This window comes from Cariama cristata, unplaced genomic scaffold (assembly GCF_000690535.1).
Source record: "Cariama cristata isolate BGI_N322 unplaced genomic scaffold, ASM69053v1 scaffold20988, whole genome shotgun sequence".
NCBI classification, from domain to species: Eukaryota; Metazoa; Chordata; class Aves; order Cariamiformes; family Cariamidae; genus Cariama; species Cariama cristata.
The window spans coordinates 1,898-17,659 of record NW_009629678.1 but is presented as its reverse complement, the minus strand read 5'-3'; the positions used below and the strand labels follow the sequence as shown (position 1 = coordinate 17,659).

The 15,762-nt window shown below is 44.9% G+C and overlaps 1 protein-coding gene across 1 annotated transcript in view; it reads right to left on the bottom strand.

The window, feature by feature from the left end:
* Positions 1 to 15,128, bottom strand: part of VPS53 (vacuolar protein sorting 53 homolog (S. cerevisiae)) — a gene marked incomplete at its 5' end in the record, with an annotated part of 61,124 nt that extends 45,996 nt beyond the window's left edge. The window contains 3 exons of the mRNA XM_009705273.1: positions 13,003 to 13,069; positions 13,874 to 13,923; positions 15,048 to 15,128. Of these exons, the coding sequence (XP_009703575.1) occupies positions 13,003 to 13,069; positions 13,874 to 13,923; positions 15,048 to 15,128 (198 nt within the window). The remainder of the gene's footprint in view (positions 1 to 13,002; positions 13,070 to 13,873; positions 13,924 to 15,047) is intronic.
* Positions 15,129 to 15,762: the final 634 nt, after the last annotated feature.

The window sequence follows — 15,762 nt, the reverse complement described above, 5'->3', positions numbered from 1 at the left end:
GGCTTGGATAACAGCCACAGCAACTCTCCTTGGCATGACTGCCCAGGCAAACTCTAAGAGCTCCAGCCACTCACCCCAACCCTTTCACTGGGGGGTGGCATCTCTAACCTGCTCTCCAAGGAAGAGAGCATTGGAGTTGCTGCTTTAAGCACCAATACGCAACTCAAAGTCATCTGTTCTCGACAGCCTTCAGCAACCAAGTTCAGAGTGAACAATACCATCAGTGAGGATTTCCAACTCAGGTCCTAGAGGTTTTACATTAAAATCCCTATCCACAAAGGGAAAACTGTTTTCCTCGTGAGATAGAATATAATCTACTTGAACGTAGGGACCTTTTCCAAGCCTACTGCCCATAATTTATCCTCAGATAATAGCCCAAACAAAGATTTCTAGCTGCCACATATCCGCAGTTTCTCTTTTGCTCACTGTTAAGAAATGACACTCAATCTATTTCTCTAACAGGTCCCAGTGCTATTTAATAATATTGTGACAAAACCCAGCAGAGATTATTTGCAGGAAACTGGTTTACACCTGAAGGACACGTTCCTGCTGCTCGCTGCTCTGCGTGCGGGGGAAACCAGCACACACAGCAGTGGGCAAACTCCCAACCTAAAAGCTGCCCCTGGGACACCGACACAATGCCAGCGAAATGGGATTCTGTTCTCGTACGCTTAAAACTGCCAAAAATAAGGTGAACTGGTATCATCACCTGGTCCTGACACTTGTAGCGTTTACCTCCTTACAGACTCTGGAAAAACACAAAAGAGGCAATATGTGCTCTGTCCCCATCTGATGAATTAAAGAACTGTGGTCTCCTGCTGCTGTGAAGAATAACACGGCTGTAACATTCCAACTGCAGCACCCGAAAGTAAAATATTGCATGTAGAGGAAGGAAATGAAGAAAACTAACCGATAACGGAGAAAAACCTTCGCCTTCCTGGTCACCATAAAGCGAGAGTAAAGCAAAGAGCAAAACCAAGGAAAAACAAACTTCAGTCTTAAAAAAAACACCTCCTATTTGATAAATGGTGTTCACTATTAAGGGATTACAAACCAACATCTAGGGCCTGAAAGTAGGTCTAATTGTTCAAGGTGTAATACAGAAGTTTATTAATGTATCTAATGATTATTCTTTCACTTGTGAAACCAGAGAGGGGAAACCACAGCCATGTAAAGGCTACACTGTATATGGGAGAGAATGCATTTCCCTTCACACTCTGCTCCTGTTAAGACAGTGAACTGTGAATTTTAAAAGCCTTTTCTTACTGCTTTTGTTATTATTTTATTAACAGATGGTTTATTTTGGACAGAAATTCTAAAACCAAAACAATAAAGAGAATTGGAATTGCTCTTACTCCAGCATAACCGGTTTACGCAATGAACGACACCCAGTAATTTCCATCTTTGGCTGACGCAGGGTTCACCTTGCATGACTAATTTATTGGTTTCCTCATCAGCGCAACTGGGAAACATGTAAATGTACGCACCCCCAAACAGCACACAAAAGGTTCCTTTCCTAAAACAGCAGTTCATTTCAGGGGCAGAGGACCACAAATAAAGAAAGAGACTGGATACATAATCTGTTGTGGTTATATGAAACAAGGATGTTGAAACTAAGGTTGTGATGTACTGGAAAAACACCATATGACTCTAATCAACAACTAAGCCTGCAAGCTACAATGAACCCATCAGCATTATTTATTAAACTTTATGCAACCTCTGAGGTCCCTGAATGCTAGGCACCAGCTGAGAAACACGGCACGGACAGGGCTCGACTGCCCGAGAGAGGCAGAGCCATAGCCGCCGCTACTTCGAGCCTTTTTCTGTAACGTTTGTCCCCGGGGGACCCCAGCTGCTCCGACAATAGTAAATTTAGCAAAGAGGGCAGGACCAGCAACAGAGCAAGAGACTCTAGGCAGAGTGCTGCATACAAGACAGGCTTCAGCTATGTATCGCTTTCCTCCTCCTCCGGTGTAGTGTGTCCGATCTCCTGCCCTGGCACGGGCTCAGGAGCACGTCCCGGCTGCAGGAGGGAAGCCGGCGATGGCAGGGTACCTTGGTGGGGCACTGCCCAGCTCCATCGCCCCTGCGGAGGTACAGCCCCCGCGCCCGCAGGGACCCAAACCACAGTTCTTGGGGAGCAACACGTAGGGGGGATCTTCCAGTTTAAGAACATGATGTATTTTTAGCCAGCCCCGTTTCTCAGCCAGCCTGTGTTTATGCAGTGGAAGTTCCCCTGCTCTTGTGCTAACGGCAGAGATGAAGTGCAGAACACTGAGAAACCACACTGGGGTGTTGGAAAACCCAACTCTGTAGCACACAGCCAGATCCCAGGTAAGCTGGGCAGACGGTGATCTACACGGGGTTTTAATCAAATTCTCCAAAGCTGGGGGGAAAAACTTAGCACATGAATCAGCTACAGCTCTCCAACCTTCTTCACCTTGAGATGCAACAGGAAAAGAGTCCCAACACACCAGTATAAAACAATAGCGAGCAGAGCTAAACCATGAATCAAAGAAAAAGACTGCCTAAAAAACAGCTTTATTTGGCATTATCCCAAGCAACTTCTAAGGTCAGTCTGCACATCATCACTTGTGTCACCTTTTCACATGAGATCTTCCAAGCAGCAAAAGGAGGAAAGAAAATAACCCAAATGAGAGATGGGACAGAAGCACATCTAATTCATGAAATTTTGATGCGATGCATCCTTTAAAAGGTTATGTTCTAGCGACTTAACAGTACCAGATTGACATTAACACACACAAAAGCAGCATCACCAACAATATTCAAGCCAAGAAAACAGTTCAGTGAATTACAGTCAGTCTCCCCAAAACCCTAGAGCCGCTGCAGACGGACATAGCCTCCTCCGTCCCTCCCCAGCCTAGGTACGGAGCTGTCACATCGCTCCCATCAAGCAGTGGTGTCTCAGTAGTGGATGACTTGATTTCTAAATACCTCTTTATTCATCCTATCAGGAATCTTGTGCAAGCAAATACTGAAATACTAGGAAATATGCAAACAGGAATTGAGAGGCCCATGTGTTACTACAAAATGTCGCTGAACTGGGGGGAAGGAAAAAAAAAAAGAGTAAATTTTCAGAGGAAGTTTACTTGCTTGGGAAACCCTGAGCTTGGGGACTAACTGAATTAACACCGTTCTGTGCCCAGTAACGGTTAAAATACCTCGATGGTTTCCATATGCTCACTGGTGTTGTGCTAGAAACGTGTTAGTTTTATTTGATTCTGGCCAATATATATTTCAATTGGATGTTATTACTCACATCAGAAAGCTGCCCTCTACTAAGTATTTTATAGACACTTGACACATCTGCCAAATTCACAGCATCCAAATGTATTTTTAATGTTACAAATTGGGCTGTGGTCAGGATGCTGAGAATTTAATGCTCCTGGATTGGTCCTCACTCCTGAATACAGAGCGTTAATGCTTCTTTCATTTGCTGCCACACTTACAACCCAGATCAATGAAAATCTAGACCGTGACTAAAAATAAGTTCCCATCCCCAATTCTCCAAGGAGCCTCAGCTGCAGAGATTTCAAAGAAACCCTTGCACACTCTGACCAGCCTAACAATTTCTGCTGCTAAAACCTCATACAGATGAGTCCCTCCAGATGGAGAAAGGGTGGAAATATACTTTGATTCTCAGTTTGATTTCATTTTAGAGAAAACTCTTAAGTTTTACAGCTAGGGATAAAACCACTGCAGCTGAAGCCGAGAGGGCTTGTCTGTCAGAGCAGGATGACATTGCACCGCAGCTGTGCCAGCTGATTTCCCTGAGCAAACCTGAAGGGTTCATCACCCTTGGTTTTGATTTTAGCAGATTTCTACCCTAGGAGTTCATCAAATACTACATAACTACTACAGCTGTCACTAAAGAGTAGAGTTTTGTGTCATCAGCTCCAATCCTAACCACTAAGGCTGCACGGGATACTTTAAATCAACAAAGCAGATTATGTCCAAGACTGCACCAAGCTGAACGTGGCTCCTACTGCCCCTCCACTTAACCCCCCCAAATCGCGCTTAGAAATCAAACCCCACGTTCTGAATAGCTGCACAAACACCGACAGACACAGGGGGTGAAGCGAGAGGTGATTTCCAGGTTGTACCGGTTGAAACCTTGCAGCTTAGCTCCCGAACTGCACTCCTGTACTACTGCAACACCCTTCGGAGCTGTCACTTTTGAGCGCGGTGCCCAGCCCTGCACACCAGTGCCTGCACCACGAAGAACGGTGGTGATGTGCTGTAAGCGACACTCGTTTCAGTGGTCTTGCTCCAGTCAGTAATTTTACACAAGTTTCACAGTCCCACATCTAATTTACACTAGACTGATGTGGCCATTTACATTAATTGCGCAAGTTGCACAACCCTCTAACAAAGCCTTTAGCTTTAGCTTTGGTCTGTTCTCCCCAGTAATTAGCAATAGGACAAGAGGAAACAGTCTCAAGTTGTGCCAGGGGAGGTTCAGGTTGGACATTAGGAAGAACTTCTTCACTGTCAGAGTCGTTAGGCATTGGAACGGGCTCCCCAGGGAGATGGTGGAGTCACCATCCCTGGAGGTGTTCAAAAAACATTTAGATGTGGCGCTTTGAGACATGGGTTACTGGGTTTAGTGGGCATGGTGGCATCGGGTATACGGTTGGACTTGATGATCTTTGAGGTCTCTTCCAACCATAATGATTCTATGATTCACCAGGCTCAGACTTCATGGTGGGTTACTACAGCTTCACCCCACAGCTCTGTGTTGGCAGTGAACGGCCTCAGTCTTCCCCCACACCCAGCCCTGCTCAACGCATTAAACACTATTATCACACAGGAAAAATTCGCCCGTGCAGACACTTATTATTTCCCTTATCACTCTTCTTTATTTCAGAATAGCAAAGCTGCGAGTCTCTGCCCTCCACATCGTTTCAGTTTACACCCTGATTCCCGCTGCGGCCCGCACCCCCCTATGCCCACAACCCACCTCGGCTGTCGGGGCCTCTCCTCCACGTGCTGAATAATCGGCTGCCGGAGGCAGTGATGCACGCCCGCTCCTTTGCTCACCCTCTGCTCCACAGCCGCCTATTTTTGTTTGATCAGGAGGGCTGCACACTAAATTTGCCTAGGAAGTCTGTAAATGACTGAGGGATTCCAGTCAACTTGTCTTGCTGACGAGTTTGCATACTGCAGGCGTTGTTTCGGTTGTATTTGCAGTATCAGAGCCAGGCTTGACTTCCATGGGGCTCAAGTTTATCAACCGCTCGAGCTGCATCAGATTTTGCAAGATGAATTCACGTTCAGGTCGAGACCTTAGAGGCGAAACATAGGTGGGGGGAATGGACACTCATACCATGAACCCTACAAGTAGGGATTTCTAAGTGGAAATGCTGACAGTTCACCTGCCATAAGCATGGAAGTAACACAGCTGGAACAAACATTACCCCGCACCAAAAATGTGAGACAACAACAACAACAAAAAAAAAAACGAGAAAGGAAAAAAAATTAGATCCACAGTAAGACAAAATCTCCTGCCTGTTGTCAGGATTTCTATTTTCAGGCTGGGCTTCTCACTTTGTTGGCATCAAAACCAAACAGCACTGGCTGTAGAACAGTCTGGTCTTACTTTGCAGCTTGCACTGCCTTCAACGCCACCGGCAAGAAAGCGTGCCTTTTGCCAGCACAAAACACGACCCAGTTTCCAGCCTCAGGCTGCAGGACGGCGACAGGGTGCATCCATCACCTCTCCATACAAAAGCACACAGCAAGGTCAAGCTCAGACTTGCTTCTGCCTTGAATCGGGCTTCGCAGCAGATGGCAAAAGTTATGCCTGACCTCTTCATACAGTTGCAGATGCCAGTTTTCATGGCCAGTAGCCAGATGATAATAAACAGCACTATTTCTTCTTGGCATGCCGTTCACCTGAAACCCTTTTCAATAAACATGTTCTAGGCTAGAAAAAGCTCGCTGTCTCTCTTAAATGGGAAGGACATTGTCCAACTGTCATAATTCACTAGGGAAATGACTCTAAATGAAACTCACTTTTGATTTATTTTGGCAGCTCAACTCCTGTTTATTATTCATTGGTTACGAAAGAATATTATGGGCCTTTAATCACTCCACTGGAGTCTTACAGAATCCGTGGCACGACCTTTTTTTTTAAAAATATATAAAATTACACAGCTTAAGACACAATATTTAACCCTCATCCATTCACCATCTTAAAACATATTGAAATCTAACACTAGCCTGTTCGTATTTCAGAATAATGACCCATTCATCAAAAAAAACAGGAGATAAAGCTTAGCCATGCAGGAGAGAATGAATACAATTGAGAGATGGTGCCTACATCAGGGATCGTGACACAAAAAAGCCCCCCAGTATTTTATAGACTTAGGCTTAATTAGTTATTAAGAGCTTATGGCAATGGCTGATCTTAAGGCGAAGGGCGCCGGTGCTGTCCCAGCAGCAGAGGCACACCAACACCAACCACATGAGCTGAACCTGGGCACTGTGGCCAAGGAAGCAGTGTGCAATTTGATGTCTGGAAGTGAGCATATATTTAAATAAATGAAAAAATGAACTAAAAGTGCCTAGGGTAGGAAATCTGAAAGCACTGACTACCTTAGTTCAGTGTGAAACACAACCTGCAGTCAAAAAAGCCACCTCCACACAAACAGGTGGAGGTAAGAAGAGAGGCTGAAGCAACAGTGCTGCTTATTAGGCACGTTTATGCAAACAGTGCACAAAATCACCTCCCTGCCAGGCTGGCACTGCCTGTAACCCAGCAATCGCAGAGCTGAGGAAGGGACAAACTGCCGACTCCAGTGACACCATCCACCAGCTGCCTTCTAGCTTAGGCCACCACTAGCCAAACGGGCACTCAAGTAGCCGGGATGACCACATCAGCAGGGGAGTACCATACTCCCCTCTGCTCTCTACCACTTGCAACACCTGCATCACTCTCTTCTGCTCACTGTCCATCTTCATCTCTTTCTTCCTCCCTATATTGATTCTGCAAAGCGTTTCCTGATCACTAAAGAAAAAAAAAAATAAAGTATTTCACATACTTCCATCTATGACCTTGTCAAACCCAACAACCTGTGGGCATTTTTCTATGCCAGACATATCTTCCTCCTTCCCCAGGCTTAAACGCTGCCAGGCACTGCAGCACACGCAGAGGGCAGGGCAGGGCAGGCAGTCTGAGCCTCCTCACAGCTGCAGAGCTGAAATGTTTATTTTTACATGCAATGAGAAAGGACAGCACTGGTTACCAAAGGATGGGATGGCTAATTGAATTGTCGACTGCTGTGCTGGGTTCAGGCTCGGCAGCAAGAATATATTTGTATTCTTTAACCACAGCAGCTGCCATCTCTTTTCTTGTACTGCTGAAAGTGATGAAAATAAAAAAAATAAATTACTGTTCTCAGGGAGCAAAGCAAAAAAGGAGGAACCAATCAAAGCAATCCAAGTTATCAATCAATATCTTCAGCCATGAGAAACATGCAAGGCTTTTCCCAGCCCAGAATACATCCATTTTCTCTTCAGGTTAACACTTAACTTTCTTCTAGGACTAACTGAGCCAGACCCTAATACAGTAGGAGATACTAAGCAATAAACCAAGCTTTTATCTACAACAGTCTGTACTCATACAATTTCAGTCATTCACTTTATGCACGTGTGCGCACAGGGCAGGAAGGGAAAGACGACCAGAGATAACAGAAAAAAAAATTTTTTTTTAGGTCAAACTATAAAGCCACAAATCCTGGAATCCCTCTTGAACTCTTGATTCCTTTGGAAGTAGATTTTGTATGAAACTGCCTCACCTTACTCACCTGAGCACCCATGTCCCGGTTGCACAGCTACCATCAAGGGTTAAACGAGACTGCAAATGCAGATGCTACTTTATTACAAGGACAAAAGCCTGATAGGTGAAGCAGCTTCAGCCAAACAACCAGTAAAGGCATGTCAGCAACTGTCAAAAAAATTACAGCCAGTCCATGCAGAAGGTTTAGCAATAAACACAACTAAAGAGAGTGTGTTAAATGCTCAATGGAAAAATCTATGGGAACTTTTTACACTACACCCTAGGGCAGAGAGGAAATTATGCCACAACTGGACTGCAGCTCTTAGCAAGGTCAGCCCAGACTCCAGTTCAGCAGCAGCTCTGAGAAAAACCTTACAGAGGAAGAACCGAACAGCACTGGCTCCCCAGAAACTGCAGGCGCAGCTTGAACCGCGTATTGTTACCACTGAACCACGGCAGCTCCTGCATTCCCAGCCTCTCCCAAGGCATCCGAAATAGCCCAAGTCTGGGACTCCCAAGGAAAATTTCGTTACGCCCTGGAGAGGAATGTTCCACCCACGACTGTTGTTTCCTCCCATAAAAGGATCATTAGTGAGCTAATTTCTGAAGTCCATGGTATTGTCTACAGATTTTACTGAAATATCGCACCAGGAAGGGGAAGCCAAATGAGCCAGACTATTTTAAGGCTTTTGCATTTGGAGGAAATTCTAGGGCAAAATTTCAAAAAAGCAGATGCTTTGAACTGGGAAACGTTACGGTTTGTGGAGAAGGGCACATTCCTGTCTTTAGAGCTGCTTAAATAACTCTTTTGGGGCCACATCTATTTGATCAACTTTATTTTTAGATTTAGAACCTGTTTTTTCAGACACTTAAATACTATTTTATATGAACACGTGTATGTGATCAAGACTATTTGGGAAACAGTTTAAAAGTTAAAGACTGACTACAAAAAGTTACTCTTACATCCTTCTCAGACCTACAATTCACCTTGAAGACCTGCTCAATCACCTCGGCACCCAGGTGGAGCACAGAAGTGTGATCCCCACCATTACCACTGCCACGCTACCCGCCAGATGGGACAGCAGGCTCCATCACAGGGAGCACAGTGGCTGGATCTGCAGTTAGGATTTTGAACTTGCTATCCCTAAGGTCTCCTTTTCCTTAAGAAGCATGGACAGCACATTTCCATAGCTGCATAACTACATATTCCCCACAGAGTCTGACTGGGATTTAGAGTGCTCTAACTGGGAGAATAACATCAGCACTATTCAGACAGCACTCCCTCACCATCCATTATCAGGAAAACGTTACCCTGGTCTCAAAAGCAAGGCTGGCCTCCCCTCTCCTGGATGGCTGCGAAGGTGCAGCTCTCAGCACGGCTCAGCAAAGCACTGCTCCTCCGCACAAGAGGGAAAGCCACTTTGCTGGGCTCAATTGGTAAATGACGCCTTTCCCAAAGGGAAAGCAAGCTTTTAAAAGGCTAAAATACCCTTGGTTTGTCTTCTAGGAACCTGCCTGGAATCACTGGTCTGTAAACACATTATCAAAAAAAAAAAAAAGAGATTAGGTAGGTTGACGGTAGGTCCCAGGCCCCAGTGATTTGGGCAGCACTCAAAACAGCCTGCAGGAGATTGCCAAGCCCTTGTTGGGCAGTTACGGTTGACAGGAGACAGCAAAGCCAAGGCTGAGCTTCCCAAGTCAGCTTCTGCATCCAGGGCACTCGGTGGTCCCTCGCCTGCACGGGCAGCAGGGATGGGAACCGCTCGCAAGCGCAGCTCCGCTTCCCCACGCGAAGCCGAGGCAGGCAGGGCACAGCTACCACGGACAACTGAGAGCAGGGGCTCAGCAGGGAACCCCCTCCTGGCTTGCTTTCACTTAAACAAGAACTTTTTTTTCTTCTACCACTGCATCTGAGGTTCATGTTTCCTTTGGAAGGAAGTCAGAGACTGAAAGGATGTTTGCAAAAACTATTATTTACTCTCCAGACAAGAACGGCTCCTCTAGCTCTGATACCACACAGTCAGGCGATTCTGGCAAACGCTGATTAGAGTTTGTATCACGAGTTGATAGAAGAGAACGCGACTGAACGAAAGAGGCTTTTGCAAAACACTTTCCAGGTCCAATCTTGCAATAAATACACAGGATCCTGAGCTCCCACTGAAATTCAAGCAGCTGCAACATCAGAGTTTATATGCAATTTTATTTACAGCACACACTCTCAAGGATGCGATAAATTGCATTGTTCCTCTCGGGTCTCGGTGTGTCAAGGGATGGAAGTCGAAAGATGAGAATGGCTTTTTCAAAAGCCAGTCTGCTGCAAGTACTGCATACCACAGGCCACAGACATCTCATAGGGTAAGAAAGTATTATAAATGGGACAAGGTATCTGAAGATTAAACTTTTTGCTGTGTCTGGTTTTAAGCTTTGTTTCAAATCTATTGCAAAAGCTGGCTGCCAACTGTTTCTTTATTAACCAAGGGTGGTTTGCAGTTGTGGTTACTATGATAAAATGCAACAACGATCTTCATCCTGGGCTTCCTAAGGGAGAGGTTCACAGGATGACACTATCCACGTATATGCTTCAATCAAATTTTGCAGGGAAATATTGGTCCTAAGGATATAAATTCTCTACAAATTTAATAAGAACAGAAAATCAGTAAAAGAAAGAACCTAATTTTATTGCGGGACCAAACTGCGAACCACCACCAGAAAAGGTAAATAAGGAAAAAAAGCCCCTTTCAGTAGCATTGACTCCCTTCCTAGCAGAGCAATGACTTGTCTTAAAGGCACCTTGCTTTCAGTTGTTTCCAAACAATTTCTTACCATGCACTGGAAGATGAAACCCTTCCTCTCCAAGTGGGAAAAGCCAGGCCTCTTGCTCTATAAAAACTTAACATTTCTAAGTGTCCTTGATTCCACTGAGAATATGCTGGTAAAACAAAGGCACTCTTCAGCACAGGAACAGGCAGCTGAAACTGAAAAGCAAGGTTTTCGCCCCCACAATCGGCTATCAACAGGGCAGTCACGTGAAAAAGGCTGTCTCACTCCCCCAGCTAGCACACAGGGTACCCTACGTGGAGAAAGTAATGCAGGGGTGACAGGAACCGCACACATTTCTTCTAGGTTTCCTCTGCCTGATTCTGGGGAGACAAGTATAAAATTCCATCTCAAACCGAAATGCAATTCAAGCATTCCCCAGCGCTGCAAGATGACCTCCTCCGCTGCGGGTCCCTCTGACCAGCTAACATGCAAGGCCTGAGCTCGCTTCCTTTAAACTTCAAGACCCAGCCAAGTCCTGTCACTCTAACAGTCTGGTTCCAGCAATTCACATACAAAATGCACATACAAGTGTGAAATGGTGCACTTGGATTAGAAATGTAGAAAGAAAAAGCTCACAGCATTTCAGATTCAAACAATTTTTCTTACCGGAGAACTAACACTTTCCATAAGTGAATGGTTTCAGTATTTGTTAGGATCTCTTAAAGTAAGAAACAATGGTTACGCTTCTGGGAGACTGTCTGGCCTTCGCCCACATAGTCCGTGCGAGCTCTGGCATCTGTCTTAAAGCCTGCTTCTACCTTGCAAAGCAGCAAAGTGAGGGAAAATGGGAAAATTCACAGCTAAATGCAGGAATATTTGTGATTAACTGCAGCTCCAGGCCACTTGAAAGATGCCCTGTGCAGACATGCCACATACACACGCATTCTTGAAGGTTTTTACTTGGGCAGGAGTTTAATTGGTTCCTTTACAACCAAACTAATGAAGGGATGCACAGACAGATCTGGCTCCCCACTACTTCAGAGAAGGATACTGTCCGAGTTCGTCTGTACGTGCTTTGGAGAACTTCAAAGGGATTAAAGAGTGAGAAAGCACAGACATAAGGCAAAGCTCTAAACAAAACTCACCAAATCTCCATAGCGCTTCCGTTACCCTGCAAGCCCAGCTGACCGCCACACCGCTTCTGTTCATCTCTCACCATGGTCATCCTTTGGACTTGCAAGTCCCGAGGCACTCCGAACAATTCTCACCCACAACTCTTCTCAATCCCACTTTTTTGTGGCCTCTGAATTTGTCACCTCGAATAGGCCCAAAAGACTACATCAGCACCAGCTTTCCAATCACATCCAAACTCCTCAAGTACTGCACTCGTTTCCACTCCCTCCTCAGTTTCTGTAATTGCCTCCCCACTTGATTTCTTGTCTCGTCCCTGCCCAGTGATTACAGGCAGCACCACCACTCCTAGGTAGGCCACATCCCAAGCACATCCCCAGTTTAATAGCAGTACTCTGGCAACCACACAAGCATTAAACTAGTTCTGCTAGAAGAGGTAAGCATCTTGCTTTTTTTTTCAAAAGCAATATGAAAGCACAGATAAGTTAAATTATTCACTCAAGGTCACAGATGCTGTGATAGAGGTAGGATTAGAAATATACACCAATTTCTTCTGCAGCAAGAAGTGGAGAAGACAGACAGCCATGCTGGTGAGGGAATGATTACCCCATCCCAGCAAATTAGTCTTAAATGTGGTATTAAAAAGATGAGTCAACATTGACACTGAGGAAAGCAGCTTGATTGACGATTCCAGGCATTAATGTTCCTGGTCTAACCCAGAACAGACACAGGAAATACAGCCACACTGGATGATACCTCAAAATCAGATAACACATGGACCAGGCTCAGCATTCACAAACACTGCAGCCATGGCGGTGCTGTTCAATACCGTACTCCGAGCAAACACATCTATAAAGCAAAAGACAAGTGAAAACCTGACAGCTGAACAGGATGCGCAAGATGAACCGGCAGTCAGTCATCAGCCTTAGTCACTAGCAACTCGGGATACTTCGGCAAACAACCTCGTTAAAAGGCTAAATAGCCTTTTATTGATCCTTACTCAGCAGCAAATGTACTTGTACCTATTTAACCCTGTTCATTTTATCATTAGCTTCAGAGTGGCGCAATCGTAAGCCTCCTGGTTTTCCTTTTGATTTTTAAATCCATTTCTCATTCACTTCCCTTTGGAGGGTGATCACAAAGCAGGTTAGAATAGCTGTTCAGCGAGCAGCTCACAAAGTCATTCATGTAACAGACAGCAGAAACAGCTCTCTAATGACGAGAGTGGGTTTCTGCCTGCCAGAGCCATTCCTCAATTCAGCACTGCAAGATGAGAACTCTTGGCATTACCAGGGATGAGAGGCACACACCTGCCTGCCATCCTGTCCCACGTTGGTCTGTCCTCTCACTACAGTTCGAATGTTGTCATCCAACCTCCTGGAGAAAAAAAAAAAATCTACAATGTGAAACTCATTCTCTATGTGCCTGACCCAAACAACTGTGGGATCCTTGAGAACTACAGAACCGATTTAAAATAAAAAAGATGATGCTACCAATGTTAAATTCACTTTTCCCCCCCCCCTCTCTCTGTAGGACACCACTATCTTACATCATTTAAAACTCCTCTTGCAAAAACAAGAATCCATTTCCTAATTTAATCAGGGCTTCTTGCATTTCTCTTCCCTTAAGCAATACTGTCAGTTCTCCCTTGTCCGTTTTCATTTTAACTTTCTGCATATTGAAGTGCGGTCTCAGTTCAGGTTGGTAGTGCCAGACTGCACACAAAATTTAAGTATTTCCTGCACTCTTATAGTTATTTTTTACTTATAGGACCAATAATGACAATAAAAAAATACATAATGAGAGTTTTTGCAATTGCTATTTTGACCTCACAAACAATAAATTCTTGGCGACTGAGTCTTTGGGGTAGTTTGTTCTCTCAGCCTTCACACTGTACTAAAATTTGGTACCTCTTGATTCTTAATTCATTGTTTTTCAAAGCTCTACTTTGCAGACCATCAGCTAAAATAACCTCAAGGGCACATACTGTACAACAGGGGCAAAATACAAAAAATTATAATAATTGTCTCTGTCCCACCATTAGACTTGAGGCTGATCCTATTCATCCCTCTCAAGCAAATTGATTCCCACCAGCTATAGTGCAAAGGCTGTATTTATGAAGCCTCAGTGACAACCAGACTACTCACCACCTGAGATGCAATGAAACGGAGAAATATTTACCTTATTTTCAATCTGATTTTGTTCACAACTTCATCGATGTTTGCCAAAGACTACAACATGAAAAAAAAAACAGAAGTGAAACAGGGTCACCTTTTACAGCGATAGACGTCAGCTGTGATACCTAACACTTTCTCAGGCGTGGCACTTTACAAAGAGGAGAGGAATGACTTTGTTTCACAGACGGAAGAACTGAGACATATGGCAACTTGGCTGCTCCTCAGGTCACATAACGAAGAGCATCAAAAATCAGGGCAGGCAATTTGGTGGAGCCCTGCAGGTCCCAGAGGCTCCCCGCTTCCCACCCAGCCCCGAGGAAGCAGGGTGCCCTGAGCCCTGCCTTGTCACCAGAACTGCTCCCGAAACACCAACACCGCGGTGACAGTGACATCCAGTGGGCAACGGGGACAGAGCCTTCGCCTTCCCTGGGCAGAGACCCTCCTGCAGAGCCCGGCACACGCAGCACATGGGGTGGTGGTGGCTTGGCTACTGTCAGAGCTGTAGTGGGCTATTGCAGGGGAAATAGCTTCTCCACTGCTGGTAAAGGGAAAAAAGCCAAGCCAACACCACCAGCAAACTACCTAGAAACAGCTGAAAGCCAAAAAAGCCAGTGCTGCAGAGGATCTTAAACATGGTAAATGTTGGAGCTGCCTCACAACCCAATCTTCAGCTGCAGAAACACCTCCTTTTTGCAATAAATTAGTCCAAAACTGTCCCTGGGGTTGATTTGGGGAAGACAAAAGTACAGATATGAGCCCATGGCAACCTCATTCTTTAAATCTCAAAAGAAACAATAGGTTTCAAACATGGATGACTCTCCAGTGACATTCTGCAGGCAACACCTGCCTTATTTGGCTGAAACCCCCGAGGATTCATCAATGATTAATACATGGCAAGTTATGAAATTTACTGCAAGACAAAACTCTGTATAGAAAACTAATTTATTTCTACAGATCAATGCAGGACTTTCACTGCAGCAAGCACTTTGAGTGGAAAGAGACTACATAATGACAGTGAACCTCGTGAGATGGGAATTTAAGAAGTGATTACTGATATAGTCTTACTACCTGTGCCACTGTTTAAAAGAAAAGGCCTGGGTACAGGTTTAAACATGCCTTCAGTCATTTACTATCAGGTTACCCCTCGGACTGAGGGCTATACAGTGAGCACTACTTACTTGCTCAGTGGGAAAGAGAGTATTAATATACTCCACAGCATTGAAATCTGCTCTGTCCAGTGGATCTTGGCTAGGAAACACCTGAAGAGAGGGAGGAAAACAAATATAATCAACAATACATCACCATTAATTTCTGTAACTTTACACAGTACCTACTACTTCTAATTACTTCAGCACTCGCTTCTGATTGTGTTCCACGGAGTTGTTCTAACAAGTGTGCACAGAGAGCAGTCAGGCCTCTGCCCAGGAGTAAAGCAGCTACGTGCTCTGCAGCCCTCCGACCTACTAAAATTCCTGTGGATATGAGCCTGGGTAAACACACATAATATACATGCATGTTTCAACATACGGTCACAGCACAATCAATCATGTGCAAGGAATTCCAGCCATTAATTATGCATCCCAAACCATTCTGATGCTTTTGCTGTTGTCTGCAAATGAACCACCCCGCTGAGGCGTTGCCCTTCTCTTTGCTGGGGCTTTGTGAGGCCCCGTGGTAACAGACGGAGGATTTGCTTTTCACGGCCACATAATAGGAAACGTGATGAATTAAGAAATGGTTGTACAAGTTCTCTGGAGACTTGGGTTTGCCACTTTCACATGAAAAAGAGGGAGAGAAACAGAATCTGCTGAATGATTATTCCTACCCACGGGAAAAGAGCAGCTGTGGTGCAAACAGATTTCATCTCTCCTCAGAAGTTGCTCAAACGACACA